The sequence below is a fragment of the Pelodiscus sinensis genome, chromosome 16 (genome assembly GCF_049634645.1).
Source record: "Pelodiscus sinensis isolate JC-2024 chromosome 16, ASM4963464v1, whole genome shotgun sequence".
Classification (NCBI taxonomy): domain Eukaryota; kingdom Metazoa; phylum Chordata; order Testudines; family Trionychidae; genus Pelodiscus; species Pelodiscus sinensis.
In genome coordinates, this window is record NC_134726.1 from 23,452,860 (window position 1) to 23,473,140 (window position 20,281).

Genomic DNA, 20,281 nt, shown 5'->3' on the forward strand with positions numbered 1-20,281 from the left:
TTGCAAGCAATTTGTGCAAGATTAAATTTGGAAGAGGATCATATTTTCAGTGTCTGTTTTCCCCTCAAGTTCTCAGTTAATTTCTTCATTGTGTTATGTACTATCTTGATCTAGTCTACTATTTTGTCCAGATTGTCTAATTTGTTAAAGTGAGCCTGGATACCATTAGTCATGCCAACTGCAAGTGATGGTTTCCCTGAAAATCCAAGGCCTATTTCAGCATTGCACTAGTCCTGGGTGGAGTTAAACAGGCATAAAACTTCAATAATTTAGTGCTAAATCAAGTCCTTGGTCTTTACCCTAAATAAAGGGGGCATGGATCAGCAGTCACTTCAATCTCCCCATTAGTGCTGCAGGCTGGGGAAGCCAATGATCCAATCCACTAACCAAATTTAGTGATGAATCCTACTCACTTGCCACATGAAGTACAGGCAGTCCCCGGGTTACATGGATCCGACTTACATCGGATCCCTACTTACAAACGGGGTGAGGCAACCCCACACTCACCGCTTCCCCCCAGCAGACTAGGGAGACGCAAAGCTAGCTCCCTCCAACCCCCACCCCAGCAGACCAGGGAAACGCGGAGCGGCTTTTTTCAGCAGACACCTCAGCTTGAGAATAAAGGACTGAGGGAAGTGAGGTGTGGGAGAATAAAACTGAGCTCTGGAGAAATGTTTGGCTAGAGTTTCGCCTACAATATGTACCAGTTCCGACTTACATACCAATTCAACTTAAGAACAAACCTACAGTCCCTATCTTGTACGTAACCCGGGGACTGCCTGTATGTTGTGCATACACTAAGAAGAATACTCTTAAGTAAGTGTGGTATTTATACTTTTTATACATGAGAAAGGAATTCATTTAATACCAATTATAATGCAAACTTAACTATGTCACTACTGACCCCTCCGCAGTAAAATATTTCACCAGAAATACTAAAAAATTGTGACATATACAATATGGCTGTGTCTAGACTGGCCAGTTTTTCCGGAAAATCAGCTGCTTTTCTGGAAAAACATGCCAGCTTTCTACACTGGCCGCTTGAATTTCCGCAAAAGCACTGACTTCCTACTGTAAGAAATCAGTGCTTTTTGTGGAAATACTATGCTGCTCCCGTTTGGGCAAAAGTCCCTTTTGCGCAAAACTTTTGCGCAAAAGGGCCAGTGTAGACAGCTGAGATTTTTGCGCAAAAGCGCGTCTAGATTGGCCACAGACGCTTTTCCGCAAAAAGTACATTTGCGGAAAAGCGTCCATGCCAATCTAGACGCTCTTTTCCGAAAATGCTTTTAACGGAAAACTTTTCCGTTAAAAGCATTTCCGGAAAATCATGCCAGTCTAGACGTAGCCTATATGTTTCCCTACAATCAAAGCTGCAATTAGGAGAGAAGTGGTAATACTCTGGTAAACTCAAATCTTAGTGAAGGGCCAGGACTTTGAATGAGCCTCAGCAGATTTGTAAACTGCTGTTTGTTGTATTACAGAAGCAGCAGCAAGGGGAGACTGGCTTCTTCGAGTGCCAGATCTTCCATGCACATCTCTCTCAGCTATTTGAGCATGTTTTAGTAATGGCAGAGAAGGAACCTGGGCATGAGGGCTACAGAATTACTTATGAATAGAGCGGTACTGGAGACTTCAGAGTAAAGACAGAATAAGGAGCTGAGAGTTTGGTCAAAGATGAAAAAAATCCAATGTCAAATGTAAGTAATTAGAAAGGCTGATCATTTCAGTTCCTTATTCCTCCACTTATAAATAAAATTTAACATTTAAAAAAAACCTCATTCTAGAACACTGCAGCTGCCAATTCATTTGAGAGATGTGACAGACTAGAAACATAAATATCCTCTCCTCATCCCCCTCAAAAATGGAAATTAGAATGGCTGGTCAGATGGGACAAACACTTGCCTTCGTTGCTTGTTTTAAAGCTAAAATGTTTGGTAACTCATATTTAAGTACTGGAAACCCTATCCATTTGCACAACTACCACAACTGGTGAAACCTGTAAATACTGGGAGCTGTGACTCACCGCAGGGACCAGGAGCTGTGAGGAACTCACCTCAGCTGCTAGGAGCAGCAGGGAAACTCACTGTGGCTCCTGGCAGCTGTGGTGAGTTTCCTGAAGTTCCCGGCCCCTCTTGCCCTCCCCTCCCAGGGTGGGACAGGACACCCCTGAATACATGGGATTGTGAGGGTCTCCTGTACCGTCAAGTGCATTTCCCACCAATGCAATTATTAAAAGTGTAGAGATTTGTAGATTGTGAGTAGGTGCTGTGTTTTGTTCTGCATTTGTACAACAGTTATCTGGTTCATAACTGGGGCTCCTAGACAATGTGGTAATACCGTAAAAACTTTTGTGGAAGCATATAGCAGGATAGGAATGTGTTAATGTGTGATTCCTAAGATTAGTAGCATGTAGGTGATATTGATACTAATTTTTTCCTTAACTAGTGATTTTCTAGATGTCTAGTGATTGTATTGATGGGAAATGCACTTCCAATCTTAACTATAACTCAGCAAAGGGATTCATCAAAATATATTTTGAATCTGTGATAAAGGTTAAAACAATGTAAATTACTACACCCTTACTGTACATATTAACAAGGTAGGTGGAAACTATTATTGTGGTTCCAGTTTCATCCCGTCCTCTTAATTGTACGCACAGTAACAACTCACCTTGGCATGTTTGGAGTGTCATTAGATAACTATGAGTTTGAAATCTGATTCCTAGCCCTTCATTACATAAAATTAAACTGTTGTACAAATGCATTTACAATTAAATGTGACAGTTTATTACCCTTGCATCCATGGCCAAATAAAAACTTTATTAGTGTTTTACCATATATTTAAAAAAAACCCTTAATCAAAGATAGGAAATAGGAACTTTTTTTTTCCTGATGTCATACTTTTCGGGTTGTTGACTCTTTTTTGCTACTATTTTGAGCATTTCTGTAAGCTGTAGAATAGCAGACTTAACAAAAAAAACCTATAAATCACTCTGGGCATTGGGGATGACAGCTGTAAACAAATACAGCTGACAGGTCAAATAGTTATTCCATTGACATTCTGTGGGCTAAAAGTATAACCAAAAGTGGGTGAGTCAGTATTTTGATATTGCTATAGCAGATTGGAACAAAATAAGGCCCTCATCCTGGAATGATCTCAAAGTAGGTGGAATCCTGAACCCACACAGAGCTCCATTTAACAGTGGGGCTCAAGGTGCTTTAGTTCTGAATGAGAAGATATTAAAATACAGAGGAAATAGATGCGTTCTATCTCCTTTTTTCTGAAATGTCATGTATGTAACATGCTACCCCAACTCTTTTGCATGTATGTGATTTTGATTTTACTAAGATGGGAATGATAAGCTGTAAAAATAAAGTAAAAAAAATACTGATAATGAAAATAAACATTCAGAAACCTTTGTTTCTGTTCTAAAGCCCAGTATAGGGTTGATCTGTTGATATAGAACACCACCAGTATCCAATGAAAGAATGCACATTATGGTTCTGAATGGGCATGTAGCACAGTGTGAGGCAATCGAGGCTGAGTGGGCCGCATGAATGTCCCTCCTTCATCTCAGTGGACGATTGACATAACCAACACGGTCTCCTGGGGGACAGGGTAGTATTGCTAATTGTGCTTTCATACATAGAATTTGTGGGGTGTGCTGATTGAACTTTAGTAATACTTCCATTGAATGCAGAGGGAGCACATGGCTCTCACAATGTTGTGTGCAATCAGCATGCACCTCACTTCATGTGCCTCTGCTTTACATGCGTGTCACTTTTGTAATACCAGTAGGAAAAAAATTTACATATGAAATCAGCAGAATTTGGCAACCCTGTGCAAGGGAAACAGTAAACAGAATGTTTCGTGGGCCACACACAGAATTGCAGTGGGCCACATGTGCTGCAGGTTGCCTATCATTGATGTAGCATGTGCTTAAATATGTTGCTGAATCAAGAGCCTACATTTAAAAAAAAAATTTGTAATAGTTTTGTACTACAAAAAGGTAAAATAATTCAGATACTTCATCCTCCCAATGTTGTGAGAATGAAAGTAGTATTGTTTCTGTTTTATAGAAAGGAGACTGAGATTCAGATTGATTACGTAACTTGTCAAGAGTCACACAGCAGGTCTGTGGTGTAGCTGGGCACCGAAACTCTGAGTCACAGTCCTCTGTTTTATACCCAAGATCGTACTACCCCATGAAGTTACAACAATAGAGAGCATTATTTGGAGAGAAGGTATAACTGTGGTAGAGAGATCCAACTTTAAAAGTTTCCTCCCATTTTCAAAAGTTCTACCAGTTTCTCTTTACTTGAAATGCAAACTGCTGCTGGAACCAGTTATGTTTCTCAAAATGTAAAATACTGTTTAGTGCAACCACTTAGTTTAATGTATTATAGAGACTTTTCAAATAAATGCTATGCAAAAGTTTCTTTGCATGATGATGCGATGAACACTGGAATTTGGAGATAGTCTCGGAATGTGCTGAGATATTGTATTGTATCATCCTAATGTCTTGTAAGCCATACCAGGGGTGTCCAAACTTTTTTCAAAGAGGGCCAGATTTGATGAAGTGAACTTGCGTGAGGGCCGACCATTTTGCCTGACGTTCTTTGAACCATTAAAATTAAATGCAAATTAACTATTTTATGCAAAGTTTATTGCAAACGGCATACTTTTCATTTCGTCACATGGATGACAAATCTAAACAGGTGTTAAATCACTCTGCCTTTCATATCTGAAGGCCAGATGAAAAAAAAAATCCAGGAAGCTGAAATATATGTCAGGAACATTGTAAAGTACATTACATATTATTGGTAATAAAGGTTGTCTGTCAACTTTTAAGTTCAAAAAATATGAACAGGAACATAACACCAAGTATACATGTTGTGTCCAAATATATTTATAACTGATTTAGACCAACTGACATTGAGATTTTACAATGTATTCATCTCAATACATATGGATTCGTTGGGGGCCATAAAAGATAGATATTGCCAAATTACCTGTGGGGCCGTATTAAACCGGAACATGGGCCGCAATTGGCCCGCGGGCCGGACTTTGGACATGCCTGCCATAGCCAATTAAAACTACTAAGAAGCATATGACCAAATTTTTAAAAATATGTTTTTATTTGGTAATCTCAAGTAGGATTATACACTGTAAGGGTATGTTTACACTGCAGAATTTTTCCAGAAAAACGGCCTTTTTTCCAGAAAACTACACGTATGAGCACACTGAAATTGCATTCTTTCAACAGAAAGTCGAAAGAATACAGGGTTTTTTTCCGACAGCAGTAAACCTCTTTCTACGAGGAAGAGCCTCTTTCGGAAAAAGGCCTGTATGGATGGGGAAGAGGGTTTTTCTTTTTTGCAAGAAGAGGCCTCCAGGAAAAACACAGGTGCCCACTCGGTCCATGGTAATCACAACTTAAATGCGAGATAGTGTCCAATCAACGTGGATGCTTTCTTTCGAAAAAGCAGATAGCTTTTTCGATGCGCTTTGTCAGTGTGGATGCTCTCTTTTGAAATAAGTTTTTCTGGAAGATCTCTTCCAGAAAAGCTTCTTCCGAAAGAAGCCTGCAGTCTAGACATAGCCTAAGACATTTCACATCCTGGTGCATTGGTTCAAGGGGAGAGCATATTTCAGTGCTCGCTCTCAATAGCAGTCATCAGGAAGTGGTTGTAGTGCTTTAGGGCTTCACTAATTCTTCTACTCCTTGGCCTCTCAACTGGGTACAAGTATGCTTGAAAATTTGACTGCATCGATGAGCTTTTAATGTGGACCCTGGTTATAGCTTTTGTTTACCTAGAGAGGCACAGACAGTTCTAATTCCCACATGAAGTAAAGAGCAGTCTGACTAGGACACTGGGTATTTTCTGTGTGTCTTACATGCAGGTACAGCAGGGGCAGACAAGATACATCAGGTTTTTTTTAAAGAAAGTGATATATATGAGCCAGTAAAGTTTGGAAACAGCTGGTCCAGAGTATGGTCAGGTATATGTGTGAGCGTCTAGAGATTGAGATTCCCAATTTAGGTTTTTCACATGCAAATAGGAGTTTTTATTATACTTGCTTAAAAATATTGCCTGGCTGGATGTGTGTCTTCAAAGACCAAAAGCCTTGTAAACTTTGTCATCATTCAAACATTGTCTTGATCAGCTCTTCTGGGAAGGCTTTGGTGTCTGAATGACTAGATTGACAAGGTTAGTCCTGTCTCTGCACTCCAATTTTATGCAGATGCATTCAAAGCAATTAGCTCCGCAAGATCCTCTCCTGCATTTGAGTTTGGAGGGGTATAATATATTTGCTACTGTGTCCCAAGGCTTTTGTGTTCTGAATTTGTAATGCATATCCTACAGCAGAGATGGGGAAACTATGGCCCCACTGCCGTCCTTCCTTGGGGCTAGAGTACACAAAATCTGCTAGCCTGGGCCTCCTAAGGCTCTGATGTGCGAGGGGAAGGGCTTTCCTCTTCTCAGTTGGGCTATGTCTAGACTGCAAGCCTCTTTTGAAAAAGAGTGTCTAGACTACAACCAGTAATTTCGAAAAAGCAAGCCGCTTTTTTCGAAAGAGCATCCAGGCAGTCTGGATGCTCTCTTTCGAAAAAGCACAGTTTGCATTAAATAGTGCCTTTTTTCAAAAGAGCGCTTTCGAAAAAAGACGTTATTCCTCGTAAAATGAGGTTTTCCGCGGTCGAAAAAACTGCCGCGTTCTTTTTACTTTCGAAAGGACGCAGCAGCAGTCTAGATGCAGGGAAGTTTTTTCGAAAAAGGCCACTTTTTTCAGAAAAACCCCCGTGTAGTCTAGACACACCCTCAGGGCTGTGTCAAAGTGAGGGCTTTTTTGCTTCTCACTTCTGTGCGACCCACATTTTATTGTCAGTGAAATGGAGAATGGGTTTGTTTTTATTACTTACATATGAACTATGTTCTTCTGTCACCAGACTGATTTCACTGCCAAGACACACTCCTTTTTCTTGTGATTGTCCTGGGGCATGCACCATGTGCTATCAAAAACTCCATGGACCAGATCCACAGTTGGTATTAAAGTAGATCAGCTGAAGCCAATGAATCTGTGGGTGGCTGTCAGCCGACGGTCAGGGCAGTGAGTCCCTTATGACCGGCTGAAGTTCTTTTAAATTGTGCTTGGTTCTGTTACAGCAACTGAAGGAGTCAGGTTAAAGCTTAAACAGTTACTATTTTATTGTTACAGGGTAAACTTAGTTGTTAAATGCTACTGCTGTGTTACAGATAACACAGCCACTACAAAGGACAGGACAGAAATTACACTAATAAGTCACTTACAGGTACCATGAAACCCTTTTGGTTCTCTGAGCTCTTATTAAATGCATGCAAAATAGACACATAGCAGGTATATATTCTCACCCCTGCGTTCCAGACTTGGCGTGGCCAGCGTCTTTCTCTCAATCCCTCGGGAAGAAGTAGGGCGAGGTTGGGCGTCCCACAGACCTCGGGAGACAATCAATACCTGCCAGCAGGTATAGATGATTGGAGCTCAAATGGGGTGGGCTGCTGAACCTCTTTTATACCCCTTGGGTCATGTAGGCTTCTTCCTGGTTTCAAGTGGCCAATTAGGAAAAATGGCTTTGAACGCCAAGTTTCCCACGAAGGGTGCAAAGCATAATTTACACCTGGGAAAATGCAGACAATGGGCACCTCTGGTATGTGATGGGCGAAGATTCCTCTCTGGGACAGTGCAGGCGTGTCAATTACTGGTACTAGCCATCAGGGCGACGGGAGGCCCCGGGTCATCAGCTAGCCCATTTACTGTCTGGTTTCTGTTTATGGTAGAGTCAGGGACAGGCAGCACACCTGCGTTCCCAGGGCATCAAAGGCTGACTGCCTTTCTCTTGCTCTCTGGGGGGGGGGGGGGGGGAACAAGATGGGGTTTGTGGAAAAACAAGATGGGGTTTGTGTCTGGCTACAGTGGCCCGGAAAGGATTTAGTCCCACATTATCATGCTAGTGCTTCAGAAATGCCAATTTCTTATTGAATGTGTTAGTACAAATTAAAAGGAAAAACATGGCAACTTTATTCCTCCCTTCACACATATGCACAGTGTCCAGGTGCTCAAACAATTAAATGATGCTGTATAAAACATTCAGATGTGGTAAAAATTCTGCTATTCAGCCGCACCTGAAAATGTATGTGTCTGTTTAGAAAGGATATGATGACATTGATTGTATGATACTGGGCTCCCAAAGGAAGAAGAGATTAAAGAGGTGCAAGAAAGAGAGACATTGGAAAACTCCATTATATCTGAATTTGTATTAGTACTGCTAATTTAGGACACTGTGAATGATATGACTCCAGAATAAAACCTTACTGTACAAGGAAATGCTTAATTTATGTAAATCTCTGTGTTTCAGTGTAAAATACATTTGAAACCACTAGAATTTCTTCCAGTATGTTACTTGAGATTGGCAATATACTGCTTGGAGGCAGCACTGATAAAGATTAACAATATACTGATAGAGGCAGGAGTACTGGGTGGAGGGAGGGGAGGCAGCGCCATGGAGACAGCGCTGGGGGGAACAGGCTTTTAAGCCAACTCCCCCCAGCACCAACTCCTGCTTCCCCCTCCTTCCTGTTACTGCCTCTGATACAGCAAGGAGAGGAGGAGAAGCAAGTAGTCAAGTAGTTGTCTTGACTACCCAAAAAGACTAGTTGGTATGCAGGAGCCTTAAGCCCTGTCAACCATAATTCCCCATAGATTCTTTCACAAGTTCAGCCGTCCTCCCCTGAGAAAGCTGAAGGCCCGCCACCAATAGGGAGGCACTGGAGCACTACAACCTTAGAAAAAAGGGCACAGGGAGTACAATCTGGGTTGCTGTGGGATTATCTACATTTTCCTAGTGGCATAAGTACTTTAGCTCCCCCAAGAGGCTGTAGCTATGCTGACAGGAGAAGCCCTCCCATTGACATAGAATAGAATTGGAAGGGACCTCAGGAGATCATCTAGTCCAGTCCCCTGCCCTCCCAGCAGGACCAAGTGTTTTGCTTAAAAGAAGCACATGGGATCTTTTTCAGGGGAATAAGGAAACACGATTAATTTATTGATAATATAACAAAGCAGCATATGCATTTACACACACTCTCTCTCTCTCTCTCTCTCTCTCTCTCTCTCTCTCTCTCTCTGGTGGAATACTTACCAGTCTGTTGCTCAACCAATCAGCCAGATAGGTCAGGTGCGAGGAAGGAGCTGGGTTCTTGTCGGTCTGGACTGATGCTCCATAGTCTTAGCAGGACAAGACCCCGAAGAACTATAGAAGACACCCTATCCTTTATAGGATTTTCCTTCCATGCAAGTCCATGCATTTTGCCTTGTCAGGCCTTAATCAGTCACTCAGCATCACAATCAGTCTTCCTATGACATATGCTTATCTGGAAGACGTTCTCACAGTCATTTGATGTCCATATGCTGACGACTCCTCGGGGGTGTTGTCTTTCCAGTGAAAGTTATTGATTCCCTATCAAGGGGTGCTTTCCACTAACTTCAGGGTTTGTCAATCTGCCCCAGTAGTCTGTGGCTGTGTCTAGACTGGCCAGTTTTTCTGGAAAATCAGCCGCTTTTCCGGAAAAACTTGCCAGCTGTCTACACTGGCCGCTTTAATTTCCGCAAAAGCACTGACTTCCTACTGTAAGAAATCAGTGCTTCTTGAGGAAATACTATTCTGCTCCCGTACAGGCAAAAGTCCCTTTTGCGCACACCTTTTGCGCAAAAGGACCAGTGTAGACAGCTCAGATTTGTTTTCTGCAAAAAATCCCCGATCGCGAAAATGGTGATCGGGGCATTTTTGCGGAAAAGTGCATCTAGATTGGCACGGACTCTTTTCCGCAAAAAGTGCTTTTGCAGAAAAGCATCCGTGCCAATCTAGACGCTCTGTTCCGAAAATGCTTTTAACGGGAAACTTTTCTGTCAAAAGCATTTCCGGAAAATCATGCCAATCTAGATGCAGCCTGTGTGTTCAATGTGCTTTCACTTAGTTGATAATTATTTGGTGCTTCTGAGTCTTTGGCCCCTCCTCTGACCATTTGAGCATGCAATGGCCTTCACACTTATCTTTCCTAAAACAATCTCTCTCTCTCATTCACACAAAGAATACATTTACAGAATTGCAGCATGGAACAAAGACGTACTTCTAGTCAATTTAACAAAGTTACAAAGTCTTTCAATATTAAACTTCTTTCTATCTACTACAAGGCTTTATCAAATGCTGACATCACTATGCATTACAATATGCCATCTCTTCACTTCAATATGCTAACATCAAACAGAGCTGGAGCTAAGTTAACAGGCTGCCTGGCCTGTCTGAGGCCTACATCTTTTATTTAAATTTAATCCAAACCTTTTGGTATAACATACATTCATTATAACTAACTAACTTATTAGTTACAAAATTCCAGGGCTACACAAGTACTATCTGTATCATACCTGACAGGTGTCTGTCTAACCTGTTCTTAAATATCTCCAGTGATGGAGATTCCATAACCCCTATAGGCAATTTATTCCAGTATTTAATAACCCTGACAGGAAACTTTTCCTAATGTCCAACCTAAACCTCCCTTGTTGCAATTTAACCCCATTGCTTCTTGTCCTAGCATCAATTTTTCTCCCTTCTCTTTGTAACACCTTTTTAAATACTTGAAACCTGCTATCATGTCCCCTCTCAGTCTTCTCTTTTCTAGACTAAACAAACCAAATTATTTCAGTCTTCCCTCATAGCACATGTCTTCTAGGCCTTTAATCATTATTGTTGCTCTTCTCTGGACCTTTGTCTAATTTCTCCTCATCTTTCTTGAAATGAGGTGCCCAGAACTGGACACAGTACTCCAACTGAGACCTAATCAATGCAGAGTAGAGCAGAATTACTTTGTGTGTGTTGCTCCTAGCACTCCTGTTAATGCATCCCAGAGTCATGTTTGCTTTTTTTGCAAAAGTATCATATTGTTGACTCATATTTAGCTTGTGGTCCACTATGACCCCTAGATCCCTTTCTGCAGTACTCCTTCTTAGATAGTCGCTTCCCATTTTGTATGTGTGAAATTGATTGTTCCTTCCTAAGTGGAGTACTTTGTATGTGTCCTGATTAAACTTCATCCTATTTACCCTATTTCTCTGGTTTGTCCAGATCATTTTGAATTATGACCCTAACCTCCAAAGTAGTTGCAATCCCTCCCAGATTGGGTATCATCTGCAAATTTAATAAGTGTACGTGGTGTGCTAATATCTAAATTGTTGATGAAGATATTGAACAGAACCGGACCCAAAACATACCTCTGCAGAACCCCACTTGTTATGTCCTTCCAACATGACTGTGAACCATTAATAATTACTCTCTGAGAATGGTTATCCAGCCAGTTATGCACCCACCTTATAGCAGCCCCATCTAAGTTGTATTTCCCTAGTTTATTGATAAGAAGTTCATGTGAGACTGTATCAAATGCTTTACTAAAGTCTATACCATGTCCACTGCTTCTCCCTTATCCACAAGACTTGTTATCCCATCAAAGAAAGCTATCGGATTGGTTTGCCATGGCAGTTACCTATCACATTATCTTCCAGTTGTTTGCAGATGAATTCCTTAATTTAGGGCTACTCAATTTTGGAAGCTCCAGTGGTCACGATGATACTCACAGCACATGCTGACGGCTGCAACTTAAGTGTGGCTGCATATACATGCAAATATATATGCAAATATATGCAAATAGCTTCTTTCACACTGAAGGGCATGAATACAAAGCACTTCCCACAATGCCCCAGTACTCCCGGCACTCCTCTCTGGGGCTGGAAATGTGAACCCCTGTACCCATCTGTTCCAGTCAGCCCATACGTTTGCGTCTTTCAATGCTCATCCCACCTGGAAAATGCCTCATTGTTGTGGAGCATATTCCCAGTAGAGACCATGTTCAAAGGATCCCACCTGTAGGCCGCACGTTGAGCCCTGTGGAAATCCAAACTGCCCTGTGGGTCGCATACAAATAGGCCACGGGCCACATAAGACCCATAAGCCATGTGTTGAGTAGCCCTGCCTTAATTACTTGCTCCATTATCTTCCCTGACAAAGAAGTTAAACTGACTGGTCTAGTTTCCTAGGTTGTTCTTATTTCCCTTTTTATGAGTGGTCATTATGTTTGCCTTTTTCCAGTCTTCTGGAATCTCTCCCAACTTCCATGACTTTTCAAACATAACACTGTCTACACCAGGAGTTCCATTGGTATAACTTAATCACTCAAGAGTGTGGATCTTCCAGAGCCCTGAGCAATGTAGTTATCCCAACGTAAGTTTGTAGTGTACATCAGGGCTATACTTTGAGGGATTTTTTTCCACACATCCATGGTTAGAAGGGCCATTTGCCTTCTCTTTGATTTTGAAGACCATGGTATGACATCTTCTCTGCAGCCTCAAGTATGTATAGGTTTTCTTCTGACTTTGTCCCTTCCTCAGGAGACCCTAGTCCGGAGCCTAAATTACTAACACAAAATCAAACAGAAAACTGTTATCTCCTATTTGGATAGTTTGTTGTCCTTATCAAGGGTCTGCATGGTATTATGACAGCCCAATCTGAAAGCTCTTTCTTAGACAACACTCCATGAATATTTTTCATTTGGAAGTCAGTCAGAGATTTCTTCGCCTCCCTCCCCACTCTCCCCCCCATCTCCTTCTGAGTAAAAGCTGCAGGACTGAGCCCTTAGACTTTGAGAGGTCAGCTGTATGGTTGGGAATTTTGGGCTTGACTCAACAAGAGAACTTCCATTGACTTCAACGGAAGGATTGTCTGTGAAGGGCTGGTGGAGCAGTGGGAATAAGGAGGGAAAAAATTGTTCTTCTTGGCCTCTGAGGATAGGACAAGAAGCAACGGGCTTAAATTGCAGCAAGGGAGGTTTAGGTTGGACATTAGGAGGTTTAGGTTTGACAACCTCCTAATGGTCAGGATGGTTAAACACTGGAATAAGTTGTTATAGGAAGGTTGTGGAATCTCCATCTCTGGAGATATTTAAGAGCAGGTTAGATAGACAGCTATCAGGCATGGTCTAGATCAGTGGACTCCAACCTTTTTACACCCAAGATCACTTTTTAAATGACAGACCAAGCCAAGATCTACTGCCCCGCCCCTTCCTTGAAGCTCCACCCTCTCTATTCTCCTCCTCTCCATCATTTGCTATCCCCAATCCTTATACTGCTGCTTTAAAAAAAAATTCCCACCATTCCTCGCAGCTACTCACCTGTGCTGTTGCTCGGTGAGTAGCTGCTCCTCAAATGAGGAAATCTAAAGTAAATGTACTGCGCAGGCGCGCAATTCAGAGAGGGCTCAAGAGCTACTCTTAGAGCCTCCGAGATCTACCAGTAGATCGTGATCTACTGGTTGGTGACCACGGATCTATATGGTAGTGGGTCCTGCCATGAGGGCAGAGGACTGGACTCAATGACCTCTCAAGGTCCCTTCCAGTTCTAGTGTTCTATGATTCTGTGATTCTATGATTTCAGATATTAACACTTTTAATTTAAGAATTCAAACATTTTCCAGCGTGGTGGTCAATAAGATCAAACACAGGCTGCAGCATGTGATGAAAAAAATATTTTATTGGATAATTTTAAGGGCAGTATTTGCTGAAATGTGTTCCTAGAACATGGTAACATGGTCCACATTATCAAAAATCATTATTAACTGATGCTTTGGTATCTCAGTAGAGCAGCAAATGAATAACAGATACTATCAAGATTAATAAATAAACAAAGGAGCTTTCTGATTTACAGGGTTTTAGAATATCATCTCCTTCAAAGTCATCCATCTTTTTCTGTTACCTTCAGTCCTTCAGGAGTGCACCATTTCCTGGAATTCTACCAAAGAATAATGGAGATGTAACAGCAGCATTAATAAAAAAAAATACATTGTGGGGAAAAACCCTGAAAACTACAGCTTTATTAAGAGTTTTCCAATTGGAAAGAACATAACACAATCAAGTGAAAAGAAGGCTAGAAGGGAAGGAAAAAATAGAAGAAATATATAAGATGTTGAACAAGTCTCTTGATTGTTATAAAGCAGGTTTCGCTTCTATCTCAGACTGACAAGAATTGTCATATAATTTTGGGATAACACTTATCTATAACGAAATTTATCTAAATTGTTTCTCTCAGATCAGTGCATCCAAGAAAATAGTCATGAAAGTTTTCCCTCTATTATTTGCTGTTTTTATTATAAAACCTAATGACGTTCACTATTTTATAGACCTCTTGGATGATTTTGGGGGTTCACCAGACCAATTTCACAACCCATTTTCCTATAGTTTAAATCCACACCTTCTTCCCAACATGGATTTCATTTTTAAAAGAAACACATGTTTTCCTAGCTCAGTAGTCTCCAATCTTTTTAAGTACAAGATCACTTTTTGAATTCAAGTGCAATCCAAGATCCACCTCAAAACCAAACACACTTGCCCCGTCTCCTTCCCACCCCTTCTCTAAGGCCCTGCCCCTGCTTACTCCATCCTCCCCCATCATCATTCACTTTTATCAGACTGGGGGCAGAGGGCTGAGGTGTGGGAGAGGGGGAGGAAGACTCTGATCTTGGGCTAAAGGATTTGGTGAGTGGGAGGGGTTGTGAGCTGAGCCTGGGGCAGGGAGCTGAGATGCAGGGAGGGGGTTCAGGACTAGGGCTGGGGTTCGGAATGCAGGCTCCAGTTGTGCATTGCTTACCATGGGTGGCTTCTCAGTGGTGGTGCAGGGGACTAAGGCAGGCTTAACCGTACTCTGGCCCTGCACCACTCCCGAAAGCAGCCAGCAAACTCTCTTCATTCCTGTTCCTCCCTCCCCTCCCCCCCCCCCGCCCTATGGAGATGGGGTACAGGGTGGCTGGAGGGGCACCCTGACATCAGCCCCCTCCTCTTTTTCCTGTGCTCTGTACAGCAAGCAAGAAGCTCCCAAGGGTGGAGGCAGCTCCAAGGCAGAGGGCAGGAGCAACACGGTAGTGTTGAGAGGGGCAGGTGAAGTGCTGGCACTTGATAGCCTTCTGGCCAAACTTGTCAGGATCACCTGTCAAAGGCTCCAAGATCTACCAGTAGATCCTGATCTACTGGTTGGTGACCACTGTCCTAGCTGAAAGAAAAGCTGTGTTAGGTATTAGAGCCACCAAGGCTGGTACAACTGAATGTTCCCTTTGTGGTATTTATACTATATTGTTGTTTGATCCTCCCAAATCCTTGTGTCCTTCTTTTTCATAATCTAAATTCTAAATGAAGTGGGAACCCAATAATACTGTGTGTTAATTTGAGTTAATGTCTGAAGCTATGATGTTTGAGTGGGTTTTAACTGAAGCAAAATAAGTTAAACCATCCTCTATTTAAATGAACTAAAAATAAATTAAAGAGCCTGATATTGCAGTCCTTGGGCAAAAATTGTACAGAGTTTTGCTTGGGTATGATATACAGTATTGGGCCTACATAACAGCATGGTAGCTTTTATGACATCACAATTCCTTAGATTCTGAGGGGCAGAATATTCTCTTGGCTTGTCTAGACTACTGGGAAGATTTGAAAGAAGATATGCAAATTTCGTGGGAATCTTCTGATCTCACTTTCAAAAGCTCTGCTTCCCTCTTAAGCTTGTGTGAATCATCCCATTGTTCTGACCATAAAATTCTCATTGAAGTAAACAGGCCCCATAATTAGAGCCCTGCAAATCCACAGATATCTTGCTTTATATCCACATCCACTGATATAGATGTGGATATCCGTGGTTCATTTCTGGAGATGCGGTTGTGTATACAATTTTTTTATCTAGAGCAGGGGGGAAAAATAACTTTTGGTCAGGGACTACTTAAACATTTTTTGAAGTGGCCCCAGGCCAGAAGGGGTGGGGCCAGAATGCTTCTGGGCTTCCCCAGCCCCAAACCATAATTGGTGGTGGGGGGGGGGCGAGAGCTGTGCGAAGCTTTCCTCGCCCTGCTCCCGCCCTGCGCGAGCGTACGGCACTTTGAAGTGCTTTGCGCTCCTCGCAGGGCAGAGGGGAGGGCAGAGAAAACTTTGTACACTCCTCCTGCCCCCAGGCAAATCAGGGCTTAGGGGTGGGGGAAGTGCACTTTCCCGCCCCCAGGCCCTTTTTGGTCTGGGGGGCGGGGGTGTGGCAGGACCTCCGCAGGCCGGATCAACCCGCTTGGCGGGCCAGACCTGGCCTGCGGAGGCCCTTTTGGCCACGCTTGATGTAGTGCCATGCAAATTTGTGGATATCCACTTTGTATCTGTGGGAATCCATGTCCACAGATATGGATGCAGATATCTGAGGCTCATTTTTGCAGACATTGATGCAGATGTGGATACACATTTTGTATCCGGGCAGAGCTTTACCCATAATCACACATTCTCCTGCACATATTATTTAGTATTTTAATAACTTCATACCTTCAGCCCCAATTTTGCCATCCCCATCATGATCTGCAGCTGCCAAAAAACTCTTGGTTTCTGAAGCAGTTAATACTCTGGCTCCACTCTCAAACCGCTGGAGGAAGTACCTAGAAGAAAAGATTCTCTGGGTGTGATTTTTCATGGAAGACAATAATTTTTATGATAGGTGCATTATCAAGCCAATCAGCTTCTATAATCAGATTATCTACACCTTTTTGCCAAATCCCCCAAACAGAACCTGCACTTTCTATATTCCTGTTTTGTAAGTCCAGTCCTAACATGTTTGCACAACTTTGGGGGATGATATTTTTCTGTACCTACTGTCTCCTTTATTGCTAGTTTTTAGACCTTATTCTTTTCTCTATAAAGATTCCCATAGGACATCATTCAAAATCAGTGCAAGGCTTTACTGTACAGGCAGTCCCCAAGTTACGCGGATCCGACTTATGTCGGATCTGCAATTACGAACGGGGCTTTTCTCGCCCCGGAGGACGCGAGCGGCGGGACGCCCAGATGCACCGCGATCCCGCTGCCCGCGTCCTCCAGGGCGAGAAAAGCTGCTCCGCGTCTCCCTGGTCTGCTGGGGGGGGAAGCCCCCCCAGCAGACCAGGGAGACGCGGAGCAAAGCCGCGGAGCACGCGGGCGGGACCGCAGCGCGTCTCGGCAGTCCCGCCACCTGTGTCTCCCTGGTCTGCTGGGGGGGCGCAGCTAGTGCCCCCCCCCCCCCAGCAGACCAGGTTTTTCTCCCCGACAACACCTGGGGTAGAGCAGCTGGGGCGCTGCCGGGTTGGTCCCGCAGCGCCACTCCTCAGTGCTACTGGACCAACCCAGCTGCTCTGCCCCAGACGTCCCCAAGTCAGCCGCTGCTGAAACTGACCAGTGGCTGACTACAGGAAGCCCAGGGCAGAGCAACTCTGCCTCAGCCTTCCTGTAGTCAGCCGCTGGTCAGTTTCAGCAGCGGCTGAATCTGGACGCCAGTTCTGACTTACATACAAATTCAGCTTAAGAACAAACCTACAGTCCCTATCTTGTATGTAACCTGGGACTGCCTGTACTTACACTCAACAAAACCTGCCCTTAGCTTCAGCAGAGGATGATTAAGGACACAAAATAATGCTGACCTCCGTGAAAATCTTTTACTATTCAAAGAAACAAAGTAAATTCTTACTTGAGTTCATCTTCTTCGATAAAACCGCTTTGATCATTGTCTAAGAGCCGGAAGATATCCTTGATCTGGCTGCTGCTCTTTTTGGACATGCCACTAATCTGAAAGAATTTTTTGTGGCTGAAAGAATCTGGTGCTGGAGGGAAACAATAAAAACCAGCGTGATCCAAGTCACTTGTACTCCTAGTCTTAGCTTCAAATTTTGAACAGTCTGATTGTGCCACTTTTGATATTTTAATTTTATTATGATAGATGTAAATAGTAGAAAAAAAAAGGCTGGCCATAAAAGAAGCTGTAAGTGCCATTTTAATTAAACTGATAACATAATAAATGAACAACCAGATACATTTAAAAAATCATATATGAGCAACACACATATAAACTCAGCACACCAGCAATCTTAGTCATGAACGGTAACAAATGAAGTCAGTCAGCCACTTAAGTCAGACAACAAAACATCTCTTTTCTAAGGTGAACTCTCTGGAACCATATCTTCAATATTCCTTGAGGACTGAATTAAATTTGTTACATAACAGATCTCTGTTTACCTATAGTTTTTCTTACCTTGACAGTCCCGCAGGGCAGCAGCAATATCACCAGGGCTGAGGATGTCAGTGATGCTCATTTTAAACCTGGTAAAAAAATGTATTGCAGATAGGTACAAATGAATTGCAAACATCTACAAGTAAATATGCCCTCCCTGTCAGCTCTTTTTAGAGTTTTATAATAGACCATTTTAATAAATTTAAATATTGTAACAGGACTATTTTAGGGGAAGAGAAGCTAATTAGTAAACATCAAAGTTACTGTTACTTAATCAATTTTAATCAATTTGCTTGCATGAACATAAATTTAAGTTGGTGACACATTTTTATTTTTTAGCTACTCAATATTTAGGCTGGGCAGACAGATTTAAACTTTCTATGTAACATTTAAAATAACCTAACCACTAGTTACTTGGAATGTGTGACATTTAGAAATATATAATAACAGGGTACATAGGAAAAAGGAAAAGAAAGGGTTTTATTCCTCCACTAGCAAGCCTGAAAAAGAAAACAAAAATGGGTACTTATCTACATAAGCTCCATTTGTATGTAAGCTCCAGAGATAAAAGGGAACATCTTACACCATGAGCTACTGTACTTACTACTGGATCACCCTTGCCCAGATCTGCTCTTTAATCTCTAGTTGACGGCTCACCTTTTTGATTTTCCCAAGTAGGTGAAGAAAAAATAGCTGAAGAGATATGAGACAAAACAGTAATGTTTTCAGGCTTGCCAACCTGGCTTATATAGGATTGACAAGGTGACAATAACCACTACTTAGGTTACCTTGTCATGGATCAAATGCTCAATTTCAGACCAAGCTCAAATTTCCTACCTAACTAACTAACCTTTTTTCTATTTATATGCTAAGAGAATACAAACAAGAGCAGCAATTTTTTAATAAATCCACATATGTGCTTAATTTAATTTTCAACGCTTCTATCGAGACATAGTCTTATAAAGGCCAAGGATTTGGGGTTTGCAAACAGCATCCACATTTTAAAGTCACATACTGGAAGGTGTGACAGTCAGATCCTTAGAAAAGAAAAGCCAGTTAGGTTTTCCTGACTGTTGTCTGTTGACTTTGGGGAGGCTCAGTGGAAGCTAGAGATGAAAGAACTGAAGTGATGTGTCAGTCAGACAAAGAGAACTTGTCATTAAGATAGGGGAAAGCAAGATGTTTTGGATGATCTTTCTACAGCAAGCTTGATTTTCAAATGTCCAATCCATTTTTCAAATTAAAGTGCTCTCCCTGAAAAGGGAGAGAGGGGAGACCAAAACAATTACTTACAGCAAAAGCCAGCTAAGCTAGGATAAAATAAACAAGTTAGTTTTGTTATCCATTTCTTTCTTGCAGGACAGGGTAGCCTATCTAAATAATCCATATTTGAGTCATTTTAAAGACATGGAATAGACAACAGCTGTGTTTTACAAATGAAAGATTGGATCTTAGTGGGACTATAGACCTATACAAAAAACAACACAAGGAATTTCCTTAAAGTGCAATTAAAATTCCAGGTTTACCATGATTATTAAATTCCACATTAACTTTCAAGAATATTACAGTTGTAAAGAAATCTCTCAAATGTTAGAAAGCCTGGAACTGCAGAGTTCAGATTACGCTTCGCAAGCAAGAGTGTACTTATGGGATTAAGAATTATTCATGTGAGTAGGGGTTGCAGGATGAAGACCACAGTAAAAGAATTTGAATTGTTAGTTTTGTGTTTACAGATTCATCTGGTTTTAGTACAGTAATTAATTTATGCCTATATAATCCCCTTGAAGTATATGTATTGCTCTTGTTAGTATTGGTGGGAATTGTATATTATAGGGCATGTCTACACTGGGGAGTTTAAAAATAACTCCCCTAATTTCGAAATAACAAGGCAAATGTCCACACTCCGAAGCCTTTTATTTCATAATGAGGGACTTGTTATTTTGAAATAATAACTCCTGCTTGTGAAGAGGAATAAGCTTATTTTGAAATAGTTATTTCAGGAGATATTATTTCAAAATAAATTATTTTGAAATAACCTGGTAGTGTAGACATAGCCATACTAATCAGAGAACATGTCTCACAGGAGATAAAAGTCACATGTTTTGTACTACCGGTAACATATATAATAAGCCTAAGCTTGATT

The 20,281-nt window shown here is 41.8% G+C and overlaps 1 protein-coding gene across 1 annotated transcript; it reads right to left on the reverse strand.

The window, feature by feature from the left end:
* Positions 1–13,594: 13,594 nt before the first annotated feature.
* Positions 13,595–18,908, reverse strand: LOC102449891 (parvalbumin, thymic CPV3). Its single transcript, XM_006112815.4, has 5 exons — positions 18,796–18,908; positions 18,160–18,227; positions 17,599–17,731; positions 16,428–16,537; positions 13,595–13,872 (listed from the first exon to the last, which is right to left on the reverse strand). Exons 2-5 carry the CDS (start codon positions 18,218–18,220, stop codon positions 13,847–13,849), a joined length of 330 nt encoding a protein of 109 aa, XP_006112877.1. The 5' UTR covers positions 18,221–18,227; positions 18,796–18,908; the 3' UTR covers positions 13,595–13,846.
* Positions 18,909–20,281: the final 1,373 nt, after the last annotated feature.

Bases quoted from the DNA above. Each gene is read 5' to 3' on its own strand.
- LOC102449891 (XM_006112815.4), bottom strand. From the start codon at position 18,220: ATGAGCATCACTGACATCCTCAGCCCTGGTGATATTGCTGCTGCCCTG. The intron at 16,538-17,598 runs GTAAGAATTTAC...CTTTTCTTCTAG, and splicing joins ATCGAAGAAGATGAACTCAA to GTACTTCCTCCAGCGGTTTG. The intron at 13,873-16,427 runs GTATGAAGTTAT...ATTCTTTGGTAG, and splicing joins TGGCAAAATTGGGGCTGAAG to AATTCCAGGAAATGGTGCAC.